At 41.6% G+C, this 21,248-nt stretch overlaps 1 protein-coding gene across 3 annotated transcripts in view; it reads right to left on the bottom strand.

Annotated features, from left to right (window-relative positions):
- Positions 1 to 21,248, bottom strand: part of slco5a1 (solute carrier organic anion transporter family member 5A1) — a 63,385-nt gene that overhangs the window by 8,460 nt on the left and 33,677 nt on the right. For all 3 annotated transcript variants that reach the window (XM_072688851.1, XM_072688852.1, XM_072688853.1), the window contains exons 3-6: positions 18,585 to 18,717; positions 17,624 to 17,838; positions 14,369 to 14,533; positions 4,283 to 4,481 (exon numbers count right to left, since the gene is read on the bottom strand). In XM_072688851.1, the coding sequence (XP_072544952.1) occupies positions 4,283 to 4,481; positions 14,369 to 14,533; positions 17,624 to 17,838; positions 18,585 to 18,717 (712 nt within the window). The remainder of the gene's footprint in view (positions 1 to 4,282; positions 4,482 to 14,368; positions 14,534 to 17,623; positions 17,839 to 18,584; positions 18,718 to 21,248) is intronic.

The raw sequence follows: 21,248 nt of genomic DNA, 5'->3' as shown, positions 1-21,248 counted from the left end.
GATGAAACATTTAGCTTTAATCAGTGCACACGCAAGATATGCAGAATTAAAATATATGGACAAAAGTATTGGGACACCTGCTCATTCATTGTTGTAAAAAAAAAAAAAAATCTGCTATTGTTGGAGTAACAGTCTCTACTGTCCAGAGAAGGCTTTCTACTAGATTTCGGAGCATTGCTGTGAGAGTTTAATTGCATTCAGCAACAAGAGCGTTAGCAAGTTTAGGAAGTTAGATGATCCCCACCCAACCTCCTCCCCAACTCATGCCCCCCCAAAAATTGTATGGAGTACCATCATTCTAGAGAACACATTTCCAATGCTCCACAGCTCAATGCCAGAGGGGCTTTATATCCTCTAGCCAATATTGCCAATATTGCCAGTATAGGAACTAGACAAGCTCCATTTGCACATCAGTGTAAGCAATGTGTGCAACCTAAGGCAGCTGAACGCATTAGTTCGAAGAGGGTGTCCACAAACATTTAATGTAAGACATTGTAAGACATTAAACAAGCAACATAAACATATAAACATTCAACATTTTGATTGAACCACAATAGTCTTAATACATTGTCACAACTGTCTTAATATGTCACAACTGTCCAAATACTTTTTTTGTATATGCACTGTATATATGGGAAGGTGCAGCATTAGTAACAAGTACAATAGATTGAAACACAATTCTTTATTCCATTAATGGAGGTCTCCTTTCACAAGGCCCTTTTAGAGAACTGCTAGTGTTTATATAGGTGATTACTCAGGCTCGAGTAAATGGCCATCATTCTCCTTCAAGGTCAACAGTGCCAAAGGCATTTAGAGTATAAATCGTGAATGAGTACAAGTGTCCACCTTTTACAAACCCTCTACTGTAAGACTGCTGCTGTGAGTCCAATCTACGTAATTCCTGCACTTACTTGAAACATTAAACCAAAGTTGAACCCTTCAGGAGTAACTACTCAGTACCATGCTTTCATACCTCCTGCTATACAGCTCAAATGCAATTATGTATGTACCAGGACATCATGTTAATCATGGCACTTTCCTGTTCATGCCCAATTTTCCCAGTTTAACCCTTTTGAATCATTCATAGTAGTTGAAGCTCTGCGGCCCACACCCTGCTATATGTCATTCAGTAAGAATCCATGATTATAGCTCCTCCTATACTAATATAGCTTTTTGAATAACACTTTCAGCAGCTTCCTAAGACTCTGCTAAATAGCACTGGCAGCAAACCTGTGAATGAATCAACCAGCAAGCAAGCAAGCGAGCTCCAGTTTTCCTGCAGATTCATATGCAGATTCAATATTAACTAGGTAAAATAATGTGTTTAATTGAGATACATTTTTGCCATAGTTTGAAAGCCCAAGGGCCTTTTCATTGAGGCTTTTATTGTGCATGTTTTTTTCCAGCACACTTTTCTTTTCATGTTCTTTCTACTAAACTTCTCAATGAATTCATTTCATAATACAATTTCTTCTCTTCAGCTTCAGGTGGTATAGTCAGACAGACAGAGACATTAACCATACTCTGGTAATGTTCACATTTTCTGTATCTATGAATTCCATCTCTTTTACCTTTTTCTAAGTATATGACCGCCCACCTGTCCAGCCTGACACTGATGAAAGATTGACCTTTGGACTCCCCTCCTAACCACCTCAGATCAGCTGCTTACCCTCCAGCTGCTGCTACTTGCCTCAGACTAGTTGCACACTCTCCATGGACTCCAATTGCTGCTATCAATATTATTATTATTATTACTATTATTACCACCATTAACCATCATCATTACTTTCATTATTCTTACCATCACTACTGTGACAATATGACTGCACCTAACAAAACAACAGCCTTATGTTGTAGTACAAGGACTTATAATATAATATGTAATATAATAATATGTGAGTAGTTTTGACCCAAGGAGGGTGGGTTCCCCTATGTGGGTCTTGGTTTCCTTCCAAAACAGAGCTTCTCTTCGCCACTGTTGTCTTTGGCTTGCTCACCGGGGGTTTCCTCATTTGTTTCAGTACTGGATTTCTGTAAAGCTGCTTTATGAAAAGTTAAAACACTATACAAATACATTTTGATTTGACTAAAAGTTTACAATCAGCACTCTGCACACTATTTACTTGCCTCAATGAGCTAAGAGTGTGAAACAATTCAACCCAATTGAAACACGCATTTGTTACTGCCAACCAATAACTGTGACCTCTAAGGGTTAAACAGTGTCAGAGTTATGCTTACTCTACAACATTAAACAGCTTTATCTGCAAGGCCAGGAATTCCATCCTGGAAAATGTAACTGTGACTGGACTGCTGTAATTATACGTATCAGCCCGGATTACGTTCCAGACTGATACCACCAGATGCTTAGTTGCGTAAATCACAGGCAGACCGCCATAAGACCGATAATACTTTTGCAAGGCTGAACAGATGAATCACAATTGTTCAGTCATTGGTGTCAGAATTTCACTGAATCTGAGGGGTGACCTCAGGGTGTGCTCTGTGACCTTGAGGAGAGGAGATAGGAGCTCGAACATGGGTCGCAAGCTGTGTGCACAGGTCCTGAAGTGTGTGTTCTCTCTCTCTCTCTCTCTTTCTGTGTGTCACTGTTAACATGTCACAACAGCCTCTTGCAGACCCACTCCTTTCAGAAAACATTTACAGTCTCATGCAAAAGTTTGAGCACCCTTGGGCAATTGGCATGTTTTTTTGTTGTGTTTGAACCGAGAAGTAGTGAACGCTGTCTGTGTAGCTAAACAAACCGAAAACTTAACAGTTGAGATAAGGTTTTTACATTTTTACATTATATGTCCAAATGTTTGTGGACACCCCTTCTAATAAATGCATTTAGCTACTTTAAGTTGCTCCCATTGCTAATGCTGATCTGCAGATGTACACACACAGATATAAACATGAACCTATTGGCACCACGCTTAATGTCAGGCATGGGCTAGAAGGGTATAACCCTCCCCCTCAGCACTGATCTGTGGAGCAGTGGAACTGTGTTCGAGTTGGGGTGGTTATCATTCAACATTCTGACATCACTAAATGCATCAAATCATCACAGCAGGACTGCAAAATGTCCCAATGCTTTCGCCCAATGTTAAATAGTTTCAATTATAACACAAAATTGAATCAATATGATTCAAGGATTGCCTTAGTGTGTATCCAAATTATATGCATCCCTTTAAATGACGCAGAAAAGCTGTTGTGGGTTTGTAAAGTTGTTCTTTTCTTTACTGATGCTAAGAAATGTGTTCTACTGTGCGTTTGTTTGCTGCCATGTGTGATAATGAAGAAAATATCTGTGGAGAAAGAAGAAGGAAAATGACCATGTCGATAGTAATACACACTAATGTAGTTTAACATGGTATTTTTCGAAGTGTCAAAAGCAGGTTAACCATCTCACCCTACACCGTGGCTGACCATGACACTCTGACAACCTTCAACTGACTTCTGACTGTAGAATATGAATAACTACCTGCTGCCATTTCTATGCGGTCTGATATTCTTACATCACCACAGTAGTTACTGCACTCTTACACTGGGACACAGCTGTCTGCTGCACCACATACAGGAGCAGTGACTTGTCATCTGCTATGAACTGTACTAAACACGCCTTTGCGTAGACAACGGCTGGTGGCCTACACCTGCATCCTGTATGAACGAAAGTGCAACCTAGGTGCTCCTCTCAGGCACACTATACCCTGTGAAAAATAGCACCCCAGTTTGACATGCCTCTCCGCCTCTGCAGCAGCACACTGACGATATCTCAAACACACACAAGCCTTTTCATGACTTCATTGGTAAAGTCAAGCAGGACACAATCCTGCGTAGTGTTTTCAAAGGTGAAGGTGGTAAAAGGCAATGTGTAAACAGACAATACAAGGCCTCCTCTAAAATAACCTACTATTGCCTGCTGACCTCATACTGTCCACATGCCGAAAGAGAAGCTGTATTTTCGGACACTGACAAATATTTGTTTCGATGTAAGATAAGTTTTTAGAAGTATTAATATACACAGACAGGTTTTAGGTGTGTTAGTAGTGTGTGCTGTGCTGGTACGAGTGGATCAGATGCAGCAGTGCTGCAGGAATTTTTAATAAAAGACAGGACAAAGCTCCACAGCTAAGAAGCATAAAAACAGAAAGCACCTGGCATGGACCATCCAAATAAAGTGAGCATGTTCCCTACTAGGAACACTTCAGTGCCACACAGCAGAAACACAAACAACCAGCTTAAAAGAACTAGTAAACCATGAAACAGCTGCTTTATTTTGGCTTACCCTGTAGTGTAGGGGATGTTAATGCCCCCCAGGTTGATGCTCTCACAGCCCACGATGAAGAGCGTGGAGAAGCAGAGCAGGGACACTCCGCTGCAGATCATTGCCAGCTTGGCTGACTCACGAGCCCCCAGCTTCAGCTTTTTTATGATGTATCCACCCAGCACGATGCCCACACCAGCACTGGGCACGATGATCACACCTGAGCGGGAAGAGACAGACCAATCAGCAGCTGTGTTTACATGCAGACATTTTCACCAGGCCTAATAAGTTCATTCCAATTGTAGGTCGACTCAACATCATACATCAGACTCAACTCATACTCCCCCACTCCGTCATTTCCAATTCCAATGACCCCGTGTTTTCAACTGCTGCTAACACAATCATCACTGGATGGCTGAACTTGCATGGAGGAGAACAGTAACTGCTCATTTTTAGTAAGATCAGGGTCCTGGGTAGCATCACACAGTGATGGGGGAGATGGGGGAGAGGGAGGACCATACTACTCTCCAAGAGACCGTGTGCGGTTAATTATGGTCTCTGGGACTCCTGGCCACAGATTGCAGGTTTGATCCCTGGTGACGGCAAAGCAATCTCTCGACAATAAATAAATAAATGAAGCACCAGACACTCACTCGTAAGACCTTAGCTGCCTTGTTGCTGCTACATTATTGTACTGCAATCAGCCTGATTATCTACTGGCTAACTCAACCTTGACTTCTGTTTGTTTCCATGCTGACCGTTCAGTTATACAGTTATCTTTCTGACGCCAAAAATATGACACTGATGGAAAATGAACAGTTTATTTTAGTTTTGTTGTTGGCCTGTTTACTATAACAGGAACTGGGTCTCCAATCCAATGTCCTGTAATGTCTTGGTCAAAGATACTGTATGTATTGTTTTATTAAACAGGTGAACATCCATCACTAAAACAACTATTTCTGCAATACATTCTTCTACTTTCCTAAAATAAGAGAAAAAACAGCCTGAAAGACCAGAAAATATTGTTTATTTCCAAATATAACTCTGGTGCACCCTCTACAGTTTGTAAGTCCTTACCTTTGTTGGTATAATGAGAGAAATATGAAGTGACCAGCCTTTCCATAAACTAGCTCTGCCCTTATTGAAACCAAACCATTGAGAGTGGCTAGTGTAGGAACCTCACTGTTTGAACATATTGTTATTCCTCACTTTGCAGCCATTTCTACTTCTTCTAGTAAGTCTAGTAATACTCTCTTTCCTCCAAAAACCAATTTCTCAGAAAACCAGCTACCATGCTGAACATGTTAAACAGCAGTTACGATGCAAACGCTCTAGAGCAGAACATGCTCCATTTGTGATTGGGTACAGAATGGCATAAAGACACATGGCTGTATCTAGCTATGAGGACACCCAGGTCCAGACCTCAGTATTTTTTTCCCTTTGAACCTCTAACATATTTACAGTTACCAAAGTCAATATGGAAACCCAATCATGATTAAGTTGTCAACTGACCTCAGAGCAGCCGTTCAGGCACTCCCAGTTCACTATGCTACCTGACTTGTTGTTGAGAGGTAAATGTACCATGAATTATAGACTAAGAGCAGACATTGCTGCTATAATATAAGGCAAGGTTTTTTAAGTGCAAATTGGAGGTTTACTCAAAAATGTGTGGCCGTGGACTAGGTTAAATATTGGGCCTTCTAAGGGTGCTCTGCCCTTCCCTCATCATGAGCTAAATTTCTGACATTACTGACAGTCTTATAGTTGAATAAAGCCCTAAAACCCTGCTGAAAAAGACAGACCAGATTGTGGTTTAAGCTGGTATAGGTGGTGGTCTAGGGCTTTTTGAATCGGTCACTCTGCATGGTCATGCAGGTCAACCAGCATACCAGCTTCCAAACACAATTATGCTTGACATAGTCGATCGGGACAGGAATGCTGGGATGCATCTGGGCACACAAGGATCAAGCATTTAATGATTGAGAAGAATAAGCACACTTACAGAGAGGGTGCGAGAGAGTGATAGAGCACGAGAGAGATAAATGTAAACCAAAGGGAAAACATATTAAATGACATGATCTAACTGGAGTGAAAGCAGTTGACCCAATGAATGGGTCACCAATTAGAAATCAGCATTTGGAGTAGAAGACATTGAGCACTGTGGTGTGTTGACATGAAGTGAGCAGCATTTCCGCGGTGTGGACTTTACTAAACTCATAACTCTAGCCACGGCCGTGTTCATTGACCTCAGTCATTCAGATTTTCATTCACATTGGTTTGAGGCAGTGCTCTATTCCGATGTTTTCTATCCCGACTGAGCCTTTAGTCCAGTTATTATCAGATCATTAGGTATCACTTTATTCGGATGGTTGATTGTAGATGCCTTTTCACTTGAATGTAAATGACAGTCTATTGAATGTAACCCTTTCACATTTTGTTGAACATTAGTTAAATGTCAGGTGAGCATCTACGAGGCATCTATAATGGACCATTCAAGTAAAGTGATTCCGATTATTATGTTGCATGTGAACGACGCCATCATCAGAGAGCCACCGCTTATTGCACTTACTCTCACTGTGTCTTGTTCTTTCCCACAGGACTCTAGGAATTGCGTACTGCTTGAGAATTGTTGCATCAGGGTTTTTATGTGGCTCATTTTTGACAGCATAGGAGCTCAAAACTACCTTCAATTCAGCGTCTATCGACACAGGCTTCCGATATTCTGAGTGAATGACTAAGCAATTTTGTGGCCAAGAGAGTCATAATGGCCAAATGCCATAAATACAATGACACATACAGCACACCACTAAGTCAGTTCCAGATAACTATACTATGTGTTAACATTTACAGTACTGGGTAGGATTATCTTTGGTGTAAGAAAGCCAGAACAGAACAGCTCAATAAAAACAGGCTCCATCAGGGTTAAAAAGATGCTTTAGCACAGACTAGCAACACTCAGGATGCAGGGGTTCATTAACTCCATTAATGCAGACGCAGAGATCATCTGGTAGTGTGATATATTTGGAATTTGGTTGAATTCTGCCCAGCACTTTGCTCAGACCCAGAACCTCATCTGAGCTGAATAACACGTCTGAGAGTGTCAGAGTGTCTGAGATTAGAGCCTGGAGAATTACACACTGCAGAGAGGCAGGAACTGAGTCAAACACTGGAGCGAGCACATACTGAACAACGTGATGCAGAGAGAGAGAGAGAGAGAGAGAGAGAGAAAAAAAAAAAAAGAGTGCGAGAGAGTGAGAGAGAGAGAGAATCTCACAGTGCTGTACATGTGTGTAGGTGAGTGAATCGACAAGATGTGAAAGTTGAAGCAGATCGCTGGCAGCAGGAGGTCACTGTGCAAGTTCACTGGTGGGCAAGGAGCACCCGGAGAGCTGGGCACATGCCTGCCCTCGGGCCAGAGTCTGACCAAACTAATCATCAGTGAGACGTTTAACGGGCAGGGGCAAGTCAGGCCAGCAGCTGTGGCACTGTGGATTACCATTTACATCACACCCACAGACACGCAAGCACCCAGTCAGTCTCGCTACATCTCTTATCACGCAAACAGACGGGCTAAAACACAGACATGCGTTGCATCATCGGTCTGGTGACCAGGCGGCTACAGCTTATAATTATCCGAAATACATCTGTGACAGTGGCGACTGCTCACTAAACTGGGTTTCTTTAAGTCTGCTATAAAAACACACACACACACACACAGTGACAAGGTGGTAAAAATATGCGTTGATGAGACAACTCAGGCTGTGAGAAGTCATTCCAGCAGCCTTTTCACTCCCCTCCAGCTAAATTTAGCCACAAGGGCGTCAAAAGCAACTCCTAGTGATGGGGGTGGGGGTGGGGAGGTGGGTGTGTGCACAAAGAAGCCCTCTCTCCTCCTGCTTAGGTCAGTGAGTTCAAGATTGAAGGAGTAAATGAAGGGGCACTCTTCAGGAAAGGCTCGGTATGGCTTTCAGCACAGCGGCCGCACGCCGTGGAGAAGAGTATTCATAATATTCATATATTCATAAAATCTTTCATTCAGCTCAGCTGAAAGTAGTGGTGAATGGACACCAACTTCCAGTGTTTACACTTGCATCTGTTTATCAAACATCAGTCTGATAAATGATCCATATACAATGTTGAAATGTTTTTGGACACCCCTTCTAGTACATGCATTCCATTACTTTTTGTTGCACCCATTGCTGACACAGATGTGCAAATGCACACACACACACACACACACACACACACACACACACACACACACACACACACATACAGCCAGCTTGTCTAGTCACTATAGAGAAGTACTGCCTATAGAATAGGACATGAGCCTTTTGGCAACATGCCTAATGCCAGGTGTGGGCTAGAAGGGTATATAGCCCCCAGCATTGAGAAAGGAAGCAGTGTTCTCTGGAATGATGGTGCTGGAATGATGGAGGAGTTGGGGAATTGGGGATAATGAGGTGGGGTGTTGATAATCTAACATCCAGACCTCATTAATGCTCTTTTCACTGAATGCAATCAAATCCTTAGAGAAATGCTCCAAAAACTAATAGAAAGCCTTTCCTAGACAGATTCCTTGATGTCAGGTGAGAAGGTGTCCCAATACTTTTGTACTAAAACAATTTTAATGTTAACTTACTGACAACTAATTTTGAACATCTATAACACCACAAAAATAAGTTCACTTATTATTTACCAGGTCCTTATTGGCCATTTCTGTTCCACCTTGGACAAACAGTTACTTTCAAGCAGCCCTGTCTTTAAAAGACCATCACTATGAATAAATCAAAAACAAGGTATAAGAAGTGGTTCAGCTAGCTACATAATACAAATATGTAATATGCGACACTGTGAGCAATGTAGCAAGTATTTGAGCTTCTTGCTTGCTTATTCTCTGTTCTCTTCTGTCAGAGAGCTTGTTCGAGAAGGTGGCTGAAACTTACCCTGCTACCCTAGCATCCACACCATGGTGAAACAGAACATGGCTGCTACTGCCGTCATGCATTGGCCATAAAAATTTATACACTCTGCTTAGACAACAGGCTCAGGGTAGGTGCATACAGGCTAACTGGCCATCATTGCTACCTACCTAGCTATTAACTACGCCCACTCGTGGTAGTGCAGTCAACATCACCCGCCATTCACACCCAGCACTTATCCTACAGGAGGAAGAGCACATACTGCAGTTTGACTGCTGACCCCTCTTAGCTCTCGCCTAAGACTCACAGTTGTTAGGGACCCGGTTAGGGACTTCATGCTCTCAGGGACGAAAGACTCTCATGTCCTCTTAGGGCTCTTTTATTCAATTTACTCTGTGGTTATAAAGCAAGAATGTTGGAAAATTGCTGTGAGGATCTCAGAGGATGGCATTCCTGCAATTCCCTAATGAAAAATAAGGCTTCTGCCCACACACATCCTCAGACACCTGACTGATGACGTTTACCTGGGGGTTAATTTCCCATATCATTCATAAGCACACCAGAATATGCTACAGTAGTCATAGTAACCATATGCCCATTTCACTTCTCTCCGTGTATCCTGGTAACACTGCAACAAGCCCCAGAAAATGAAGCTCTGCCAGCATCCAGTTTGCTGACATATGGTCAACATGCCTCCCAATGAACAGTGCCTCCCATTTTTTCCTGCCACAGACACTCCATATTGTCCTCATTACAAAGCCTATGGCTATGCTACACCACTCTGGACCACATTAACGTCTCCATAGTGATGCAGCACTGGAGGGATACGGTCTGTATGCAGTATTGAGTGCTAGATTAAAGATTGGATCCCATACAGCTTTCATCACGGCCCCCATGGTGACAGAATTTGCCCTGTGACCCCTCTCCAGTGTCCTGGCCGTTAGCCCGTAGATCTGAGTGAGCGAGCATCTGTGCTGCTACAGTACCGTTCAAAAGTTTGGAATCAGTGTTCACTAAAATGCTGTAAAACTATGTTAGTGCATATGTTTCAGTCAAAAGGGTAAAGACACAGAACCATTGACTAAATCTAAAAGCAGATGTGTTTATTTACTTTTACAGTTATTTTCTTTATTTATTTATTTTTTACACACTTCCAAAGTTCAGACTTCTTCTGCTTCTCACCATCCAAGTCATTCCAAACACATTCAATAATGCTGAAGTCTGGGTTGTCACTGCAGTCCTGTGAAAACAGTGTAGCAACCTTCAACAAATGGATTATTTATTTATTTATTTTTGTCTGTTTGCGTTTCTCAATACGAGCTTCTCAATCAGTTCCACATCTTCTCACAGTGGAATCATGGACATAAACACCTGACAATGTTTTCAGACCTGAAGTGGAGCTTGCTTTTCTCCTCTCTCACAAAGGTGAACATTTTAAATGCTGTTTAAATAAGAAAGTCTGTGCTTATGGTATTTGAGGTCTTGCATGGTTTTTAGTGGTCCCATTTCTCTGTATTATGAAATGATTATTGAATGATTATTGATTTTTTTTCATACTGATTTTTCAGTATAAGCAAGTGGAATACCTCATATCTAATCTCCTGAAACATACTGAAGAATGAAGAACTTTTTTCAATAATATAGAAAATACAGAAAATAAATGTATTTGTTCAGTGGGGGAAAAAAATCCCACATTAAGAAATATTTCTTTTACATGAAATCATGTGTGCCACAATTATTAGCACTTCTGATGTACAACCCCCTTTTGCCAACAAGAGAGCACTTCATCTTGTCCTATAACATTTCACAAGATGGGAGAATGCAGAGAGAGGGATCCTCCTCTTTGCACAATTTCTCCTGAGTCCTGAGTCCTCTCTTATGCACTCTCCTCTTCAGCTCACCCAGCAGTTTTCAATCAGGTTAAGGTCTGGGGACTGAGCTGGCCATGGGAGGAGCTTAATTTTGTGTCTGGAGAACCATTTTTGTGTAGAGCTGGCCACATGTTTAGGGTCATTATCTTGCTGAAACACCCAGAGCCGACCCATCTTCAGCTTTCAGGCAGAGGCCACCAGCCTCCTGGTCCTGGTATTTCAAAGAGTTCATGACGCCATGCTGTCAAGGTTCCTGGGGCCTTTGGAAGATAAACAGGCCCACAGCATCACTGATCCTCCCCCATACTTCACAGTGGCCATAAGGTGCTTTTCTGCATACTCATCTTTTGTGTTACGCAAGATCCAACTAGAGTTATTGTTGCCAAAAAAGCTCCCAGTACTGCTTAGCGAACTCCAGATGTTTACCTTTATGCTTGTAAGTGAGAAAAGGCTTTTTCCGTGCATGCCTCCAAAACAGCTTATTGGCATGTAGATAGTGCCCGATGGTTGTTCAGAGAACTTTTACTTCTCTTATCCTCCTCCTCAAGGTGTGTGGTGGCAAGATAAACTTGCGTCCTCTTCCAGGCTTGTTTGCCACTGTTCCAGTTATTTTAAACTTCTGGATAATTCCTCTGATATGGGCAGGTGCAGGCGAGTGGCGTGTTTTCTTGTAGCCATTGCATGACTTATGAAGGTCGACACACATCTTACCTTACTTGAAAGGTGTGTTCTCTTGTCTTTCCCATGTGGATAAGAAAAATAGGCCTCTGTGTCATGTCATATTTACACCCCAGGGAAATAGGAAGTGATGAATTACTAATTAAAGGTTCCTAGATACTTTGATCAACTTCACAAACTACAGTAGAAATAACAGAAATGCTTCACTTACATTTATATTTTAGAAATTATTAGGGGTTTTTATGAAAAGTAATTATTAAGTTTTTTTTCAGCAGCAAACTGTATTGCCTACACAGCCCCAAGCGAATAAAGCCATAAAAGGAAGCTCATTGCACCTATGCATTTTCACATGTGCGTACCCAGTGGTGTAATGTGTAAATTAACGCTCTGACTAAACACTGGGGAGGTGGTGAGAGTGTAGGGAGTGTAATGGAACAAAATGTGTGTACATTCATACGTACTGAAATCTAATGAATTTAACAAAAATAGCACAGATCTTGTGCCCGAGTGAACATACGACAGAATGTGAGAATAAGGGTGAAAGTGAAGTGAGTGGAATTGTTATTTATAGATTTTAATAGTAAAAGCGATGGTTTACAAATTTACACAACTTTCCCCTTTTTCCTCAAACACAGTCAGCCAGCCGAGACTTTGGCCCTTACTCAAAATGTTAGTATTCAGTTTAATTATTCATCAAATGTTTCTGTCTGTAGGGTAAAACTCATGTCTGGCAAGAGAGTGTGTGAATTTATGCATGCAAGGACTAAAACTGTTATTTGCAGTTCAATAATGAGGATTATGATCATTATATGCTATAACATTAATAATGTCTAGAAACAGAAAGGAGTTCTCACACAGCAATCCTTGCACTAAAGTCCATGTACACTAATATACAGGAAAAGTTTAGACTACTGATGTTCCATTTAAAGACATATTGCACTGTGCTTTCTATTTATTCTGTGATACAGTAAATACAGTAAATATCTTCTGCCCTAAAACACAGCCTACCCAGTGCAGCAGAAGCCATCTCATAGACTGCAACTACACAAATCACTTAATTCTTTGCACAGAAGCTCATTTTAATGCCATACCTGTTAATGAATCACGTCTTTCTGAGCTCTGTGCTTATTTGACAAAACTTTGATGAATAAGAGTCACTTAGTTTGGCACTGTGTTTACATACACTCATCATAGGGGTAGTGGTGGCTCAGCGGTTAGAGCTCAGGGCTATTGATGACAGGATTGTGGGTTCAATACCCAGGCTCGGCAAGTGGCAAGCTGCCACTGTTGGGCCCTTGAGCAATGCCCTTCACCATGCCCATAGCTCTGGGCTCGTGTGCCTACAGTCCACTGTGTGTGTTTCACTGGTGTGTATGTGTGTTTTCACTGCATGGATGGGATAAAAGCCAAAGCAAAATTCCATCTGTGTCCGTCACAAATGGTAAAAAAACTAAAACAAACATGGACATGAATGTCACGGCAATATTGTGCTTTCTAAGAATCCTTTAAACCGTTATAATTCTGGGCCAGAGTACAAGAAAGCAACAAATGAATACGGCACACAAATTAGCAGTCAATTATTAGGCTTATATTATTAATTCAGTGGTGCTGAAAATGTCTTTTAACTTGCCAAGGCCACAGCCTCTTACCTTCCTGTTAGTAATCATGATTGACTACAGCTGGTAGCTTCTCTGTGCTCACAACACAAGGGTCTGACCAACACACAGCACAATGAAGCAATTTCTATCCACCTGCAGATTCTAAGACCATCATTTCAAACAACTGTACGTAAGTAAAAGTTCTTTTATTCACAGGCCTGACATGAACCGGAAGCTCCTGTTCCTGAGGTGTGTTTACCGGAGTACAAGCGAGGCACTTAACCATAATAACACTGTACCAGCTCTCCAGCATGGAGATGGTAGCATAACGCTCTGGGGCTGTTTTTGTTGTCAGTGGAACTGGAATAATGCATACAGTGGATGGAATAATGAAGGAGGAGGACTACCTGAGTATTCTGCAGCATAACCTCAGACCATCAGCTAGACAGCTGAAACACAATTAGGTGATTCAACAGTATGTCAAACGTGGTTGCTGAATAGATAAATAAAACCATCATTAAGCTTTTAAAATGGACTCAATTATGTGATGTGTGCTTAAAAGTCTGGTCTGTGACAGGAGAGCAAAGAAAAATATCTAAATTCTACCAATTCTGCCAAGAAGAGTAGTCAAATATCTAAGCAGAATGCTGCCGGAAGCTTGCTGATGGCTACTAAAAGGTCTGGTTAAGGCGTAATTTGCTAAGGGACCACATGTGCATTATGTATGCTTTTGACCTTGCAGAATTCTAACCCCATGTTGTAAAAAGTACACTAAATTCTTGTTTTTTTTTTTATTAAAAATGTATGATGTAGACACCTTCTGCTCAAGAAAAATAACTGTATGCTGTAAGCTCATTTTTGCAGACAATTATGTCTATAAGCATGGAAAAACATTAAGCTTCAACATGGATTCTGGCTCTGGAAATTAGGAGCTAAACTTTAGACATCAAACACTACATTTAGGTTAAGGGAGGACATGTGTATGCTGTAAAACTGAAGTGTTGCTTTAAGATATATCAAAAAACTTCGCTCTCGTACCTGTGTAGATGCTGGCGTTGGAGGCAGGGATGCCGAACTGTGATTCAATAAATTTAGGGATGAAGGTGATGAAGGCAGTGACGATGGCACTCTCAGCTGTGTAGGACAGGCTCACGAACAGAAACGTCATGTTACTCAAGATCCTTACAGCCGCTTTAGGGAGGTCTGCAGAGAAAGCAAAAAACAGAACCACACAAGCATCAGTGGCCGCGTCCTCTACGGTCATCACAACAAGGGCAGAGCCATCAGAGAACTGTTCCTGTTCTCCTACCGGTTCTCATCAGATGATTTAGTATCTGTCTCAAGCAATTTTTAAAAATTACTCATAAGCCTCAAACATAGACATGAGACACTGAGCCAGATCCACCAGATTTACCATCATAGAAAGAGCAAATAGTCTGGTACCATTGATTTGTTTTACTGCCTGAATGATTAGGAGGGCATTAACATGCTTCCCCCTTATGCGTATCTGCCATCAGTGATTCATAACAGAACACCATCTGGTAAAAAAGTACCACCTGAAGCTAAAAGGTTGTGAAAGTAATGAGTTCAAACAGGCTTATCACACAGGTAAGTCTATCTGGCATAGCAGAATAATGAGAGTTCAGTACATGGAAGGACAGACCATGAACCTCAAACACTATTGTGTTATTCATCAAAGCAAAATGTGGCATAACCAAAAAAAGAGCTGTACACTGGGCCAATTCCAAAACCCCTGTCGAGGCCTAACACAGCAGGTACTTTGGGAAAAGTAGGTAGAAGCAAGGCTAAAAAAGACTATACGCTAAAGCTAGGCTGACTGGATCAAGTACTGATATGGTTACCCAGCACCTGGATGCCCCTGGAGTGGCTGAAAAGGCAAAACGCTAATTCTAGACCGATCGGGGCAGGTTCACTGTGATGACTGGACACTGAAAGGACCCAGAGAGCAACATTTATATGGTAAGACATCTTTGTATTGAAAATGAATGGGGGATGTGTGCTTGTTCCTTTGAGCCCCAGCAGTAACGAGAGAGTGGTTCACTAATTACTGTCACAGGGACTCTATAAGTGGAGGCTTCATTAACATTTTAAGTAGCATAGATTATGAAGAAGCTCTATGTATGGGATATTCTCCAGACTTTGTCAGGACATTTATTATGTGGATAAAAGTTATTTTATTTAGACTTTTCCACTGGAGCTACTACATAACATAGCCTACAACAGTATTAGCAACAATCTTTTTCAATATTACTGAATTTTGTACATTTGTTAATTTTGAATGATTAACAGTTTGACAATAACACAAGTTAGTTAGAATGATGCTAATATGACATCTTATAAGTTATAAGCTTCATATAAGCTTCTATGATATATTATACGGCATTAGCTTTGATTACGTGTTAGATACAATAGTTGTAATTCTGGTAAAAAAAAAAACTAAAGAGGCAAACCTCAAACACCAAACATGACTGACTGATTACATTGAAATAAAGGGGCAAAATTACTAAACTACTCCTCTAACCAGTTTGTGCCCTGCCATTGTTTCCTTGGTAATCTGCAGAGTTTCAGTTTGCTCCTGAATGCTAACTCTTGCTGAGCGCATTCCCAGTATTTGAAAGCAAAGAGACTGTTCATTTTACAAACTAATTAACAAAGAGCATGCCAATACCTCATAAATTCACAGACTTAGCTAGAAGCTAAAGGGTTGAGAATGCAGTAGGTTATGGTGGATTTATGGAGGGAGCTTTTCCACCCTGTTCTTGGAACACTATGTGGCCTTTCTGCCCTAATAATGTTAATCAGTTCGGAGGGCTGTTGCTGCATGTGGACCACGCTAGCATGTGAGGTTGGATGCAGTGGTTACATCTGAAACACAGCCAACCAAAGCTAATAAGTGCATTTTGAAAGGGCTCAGCAATAATTAAACGCTGCAGTACATAAGCCACATTGTTCATAGCTACAAATCAAGCCGATCAGCTAATGCCAGATTTCAGGACTTTCAGAAAGCTCAGCCCTCACGTTCCATTATATGCTACAGCAGGGTCTCAGATATTTCAGTAGGGACTACTTACAGAGCCCCATATGATGGAAAAAATGTCTGAATTTTTTGCTTTTTAGAAACACAGTAAGATCATTCAGTTTGTGTCCATATACAGAAATTTAGTTTTAAGAAATGAAGAAGCCTGTTTGTGATGTCATACTAAATAAAAACATTTACATGGGACAACTATTTAGCCTATATTAGCTTTGGTTGCCAGCAGAACATATACAGGTCCTAAAGGCATAGTACCAAAACAAGCTTTTTTAATTGCCAGTGATAAAACTGACTCAAAATTGTCACAAAAATATATAATTATTACTGTTTTTTTTTTTTTACTTAAACAGACCTGGCATGTGCGTTAAAGGCTCTTTGTGTGGGCCTGAGTGCATGGTGTAGGTGTGCATGCACTAGGAATATCCATTAACAAAAGAGATATGTGAGAGGTTATCTAGATGATAATATGCCACTATGATTCATAACAAACTTCAACACAGTAATCAGTGCTTAGTACTGAATTCTGAAGGCAATAAAACAATCTCTGGGAACTACACATGACAAAAACCTCAGAAACAATCAGTGCCTATAACACGGCTTAATGAGCTGCCCGAAAAACCCGTCTCTGAGGCTAGAAGGTCTTCTAATTCATTTAATGAATGAAGTGCTTTAAAAAAATGCAGTCAATTTCCATCAAGGGGTTTTAAAGTTGAATCACTAAAGACAAAAACATTAGTTTGTTTTCACTTCTACCTTTTAACTTGGATCATCAATTTATAATATTTCATTAGGGCCCAATTCACAGTGGCTATGCCATCAGAAAAAAGCGCTACCACAGGCTCAGTCAGCAGAGTCGTGCTTCTGCGAGATCAGGGCCGTGCGAAGGTGGCCCCCCGGGAGCTCATTTAGTGAAAAAGCAGGCAGCCTGTTTCTTTCCTAGGTAACACAGCAGCTATTTATCAGAGAATCTCTCCTCAGTCAAGGCAGTTTTCCTCATATCGGGGAAGCCGCTGCTGTTACTGTGCTGCAGATAAGCCGTTGCTCTCGACCTGTGGTGGCCGTGTGGATCTGGGCCATGATGAGAGCCCAGAATAACTTGGTATATTGTCAAATTCACACATATTAGAAGTGCTGCAGCTTTGTGGCTGGACAGTGCCATTATAATCACATAATAGCCCAGACCTTTAATTAGAACATCACTCTGCTTACATTGAAAAAGGTCACCCTGAGACACTTACCCTTGATGTCCTTCCCGAAGCCCATGGAGGAGGTGACGGTTTGGCCTTTGCTGTTCGATTTCTCCTTCACAACGTCATCATCGCTGGATGTGTCGTCCCCACAGAGCTTTTTCTTCTTTTTCTTCTTGTGGCGTGGGGGCAGTTTCTTGGGGAAAATGAACATGGGGAAGATGACCAGCAGCATGGCTATTGCACACAGCAGAAAGCCACTCCACCTGAGGGAAAGAATGCAGACAGTTATTCATTTTCTCCATTTGTTGTGATGTGACTCATCGAAATTCAAACCATACAGGTGTTTAAAGCACCTTTGGGCTAAAAGGGCTTCATTCAGTGCTTTTAGTAATAATTAGGAAAAAAAAAAGTTGAGTGTTTAAGATAAATATATCCAGCAAGATCACAGCAAATAGCTGTTTAATGATAGCACAACCATTACATATATTTTCCCCTTACTTAATCAAAAATACACTATATGGACAAAAGTATTGAGACACCTGCTCATGCAATCCCCCCCAGGCCAGGCTTTCTACTAGATTTTACTGTGAGCTTTGCTGTGAGGACTGAGTGCATTCAGCAACAAGAGTTTTAGTGAGCTCATGATATTGGATAATCGCCACCCCACCACATCCCCAACTCTCCTAAAAGTCTTGTATGGAGCACCATCATTCCAGAGAACACAGTTTCACTGTTCTACAGCTCAATGTTGGGGATGGGGGGGGGCTTAGACAAGAGACAAGAGAATAGACAAACTGTGTGTATGCATTTGCACATCTGTGTCAGCAATGTGTGCCACTTACAGTAGCTGAATGAAATTCATCAGAAGGGGTGTCAACAAACACTTATGCATATATTGTATCAAAACAAAGAAAAAATAAGGCTAAATTTCAAAAGAAGTGTCCCCAAACTTTTGACTGGAAGCATATATATGACAACACAAGTGCACAAAGAAGAGAGGGATTCTTACCAGTTACCAACAAAGCGAGGGTCACTCTGGTCAATATTGACAATGGTTTTTGGGTCCACATAAAAGCCAATGAGGACTCCGCCCAGCAGATACCCGGCTGCAGGACCCAAAGCACCCATCACGTACATGATAGCTGTGAAACACACAAACCCACAGAAGTTAGAAAACAGGTTTCCATATTCAGTTTTTGTACAGAGATAAAAGGAACATTTTGTTGGATCTGTAGGTTGTCCTTGTTTTTCTCTTTCACACACACACACAAAAACAGTGTTAATGCACCATTCAGTTCCACCTACACGTAACCTTTCCTCCACCATAACAAGCCTAATTAAAGCTTTCGATGTTCTTTCCACTTTAGCCATTGAGTTACTGATTCACTGCTCGGCTGCTGGCTGAGTTAGCACTGAGCAGAGCTTGTGCTTCAGCGGCTGTACCTTACCACCACACTTCCTCTCCTCTCTACGTATCCAGTTCAGCCCCATTAGCTCTCAGAAGAGGTACAAAACAAACGAGTAAACACTGACCTTTACTTGACATTATGATCTTTACTGGGGCAGAACATCACCAGTGCTCTGTGAACTGGGAAATGCCAACATTTACTGCCAATACAAAGTGCCAGTACAATACTGCCCTCTCCCACCTGGACAAGAAGAACACGTATGTGAGGATGCAGTTCAGGTGTGGACTACAGTTCAGCATTCAACACCATTATTCCCTCAAGGCTTAACATTAAGCTCCGGCATCTGGGTGTGAACAGCTCTCTGTGCAGCTGGACGGGACGACAGCAGGTGGTAAGGATGGGCAAAATCATGTCCTCCTCACTGACCCTCAACATCCGAGCCCCACAGGGATGTGTGCTCACACCGTTCCGGTACTCCCTGTACACCTATGACTGGACAGCCAGACACAGCGCCAATGTCTTTATTAAATTTGCTGATGACACGACAATCGTGGGCCTGATCTCCAACAATGACGAGACGGAGACGAGGTCAGCTTTCTGTCACACTGGTGCCAGGAAAGACCAAGGAGCTGGTAGTGGACTTCAGGAAACAGGAGAGTGCACACACCCATCTCCATCAATAGGACCACTGTGGAGAGGGTCAGCAGCTTCAACTTCCTTGGTGTTCACATTAGTGAAGAACTTGGACAGAGCACACCACACGGGTGGCGAAGAAAGCACATCAGTGCCTCTTCTACCTCAGACGGCTGAGGAGGTTTGGTATAAACCCCTGCATACTTAACTGCACCACTCAGAGCGGAAAGCCACACCCACACTACACCTGAATTCACACATATCCAGTGTTTTATCAAACCCGTACATTTAACTGCTTTAAACTCAGTGTAAATAGAGAGTATGTACAGTGCGTGTACAGTGTGTATATACTGTATGTATATGTATAGTACATAATGTGTAAATATTCAGTATTTCTATTTTGTTAATATGTGTTTGTTTTTGTAGCTGGGAGGGATGATGAAGTTTTTTACTCACCTTTACACGTGTAATGTGACGTAAAAATAAACGTAATTTGATTTAAGCCAATACAAGGTAAACGCACAGGCTTACCATCAGGCCCATAATAGAGCTCAACCAGTAACTTTAAAAGAGAAGGAAGGATTAGGAACGTTTAGGAAAAGGAAAGTTTAATGCATGTTAACATAATAAGATACACATTTAAATTCTGACCATTTCTATTAAACATTTATCAACACAATCTAAAGAGCAGCTGGGAAATTTCAAACTAGCTACTAGCCTATTGCTTACAGTAACCGTACAAAACCATATTGCAGGAACAAGAGACCTGCAATCTTTAACGATTTGCCCTCAACGGTGCTGATCAACTGATTAAATTGCATTTACCCACGGTGCCTAAATATGAGGTCAGCAATTGCCTGCTGTCTGGTTATGGAAACTACAGTGAAGTAGACCAGTTGCTGATTGTCAGCCTATATCAATGTTACTGATGCATAAAGCCCCTCACCCTATAACCAGGCCATCCTCAAAATGCAAATCTGAATGGTTTTCATCCTGATTGTCAAATAGTAGCTGTCAAACACACACACCTAAAACACAAAATCAGCTGGCCACCTCTCATTTCCCCATGTTTTCGCTTTAATATTTGAACACTGCTGTTGTGTTATAGCCAGTCCAGCAGCCTCTCAGCCTCTACTGTAGATCCTTTCAACCAGAACTCCAGTTGGTTCTGATCCAGAAACCAAAGCCCACTGCAGTGCGTCAAGTTTGGCCAGCCCTAATCTCTAATCCTTCTCAGGACCGGGAAGGCCCATCTTTTAGCATCAAATGTTACGTAACACACACACATGTACACATACACAAAGCAAGCAGATAAGGCCCTTGACTTGGAAAGAACCACAGGGATGAGAGGGGATGAAGCGAACTCTGCACGAGTCTTACACATGTTTCTGGCATAGAGCGGCCAGGCAAATAATCTCTTACACTGTCCAAAGCATTCACACTTTAAAGCTACAGCTATACAGAACTGCAAACGTATAATAATAATAACATTTTAAAAATAATAATAAGGTGGAATTTCTGCAGTAAAAATATTTAAGATGCAGCATAAGGGTTCTAATAGGCAAGCCTGTTCACTCTGTGGCCATCTTTGTAACACTACCCGGCAGTTATTTCCAGTCATATGAAACCAG

Source organism: Salminus brasiliensis, chromosome 1 (genome assembly GCF_030463535.1).
Source record: "Salminus brasiliensis chromosome 1, fSalBra1.hap2, whole genome shotgun sequence".
In the NCBI taxonomy this organism is placed as follows: domain Eukaryota; kingdom Metazoa; phylum Chordata; class Actinopteri; order Characiformes; family Bryconidae; genus Salminus; species Salminus brasiliensis.
Note: the sequence above shows the minus strand (reverse complement) of the source record. Positions and strands in the feature narration are given on the sequence as shown.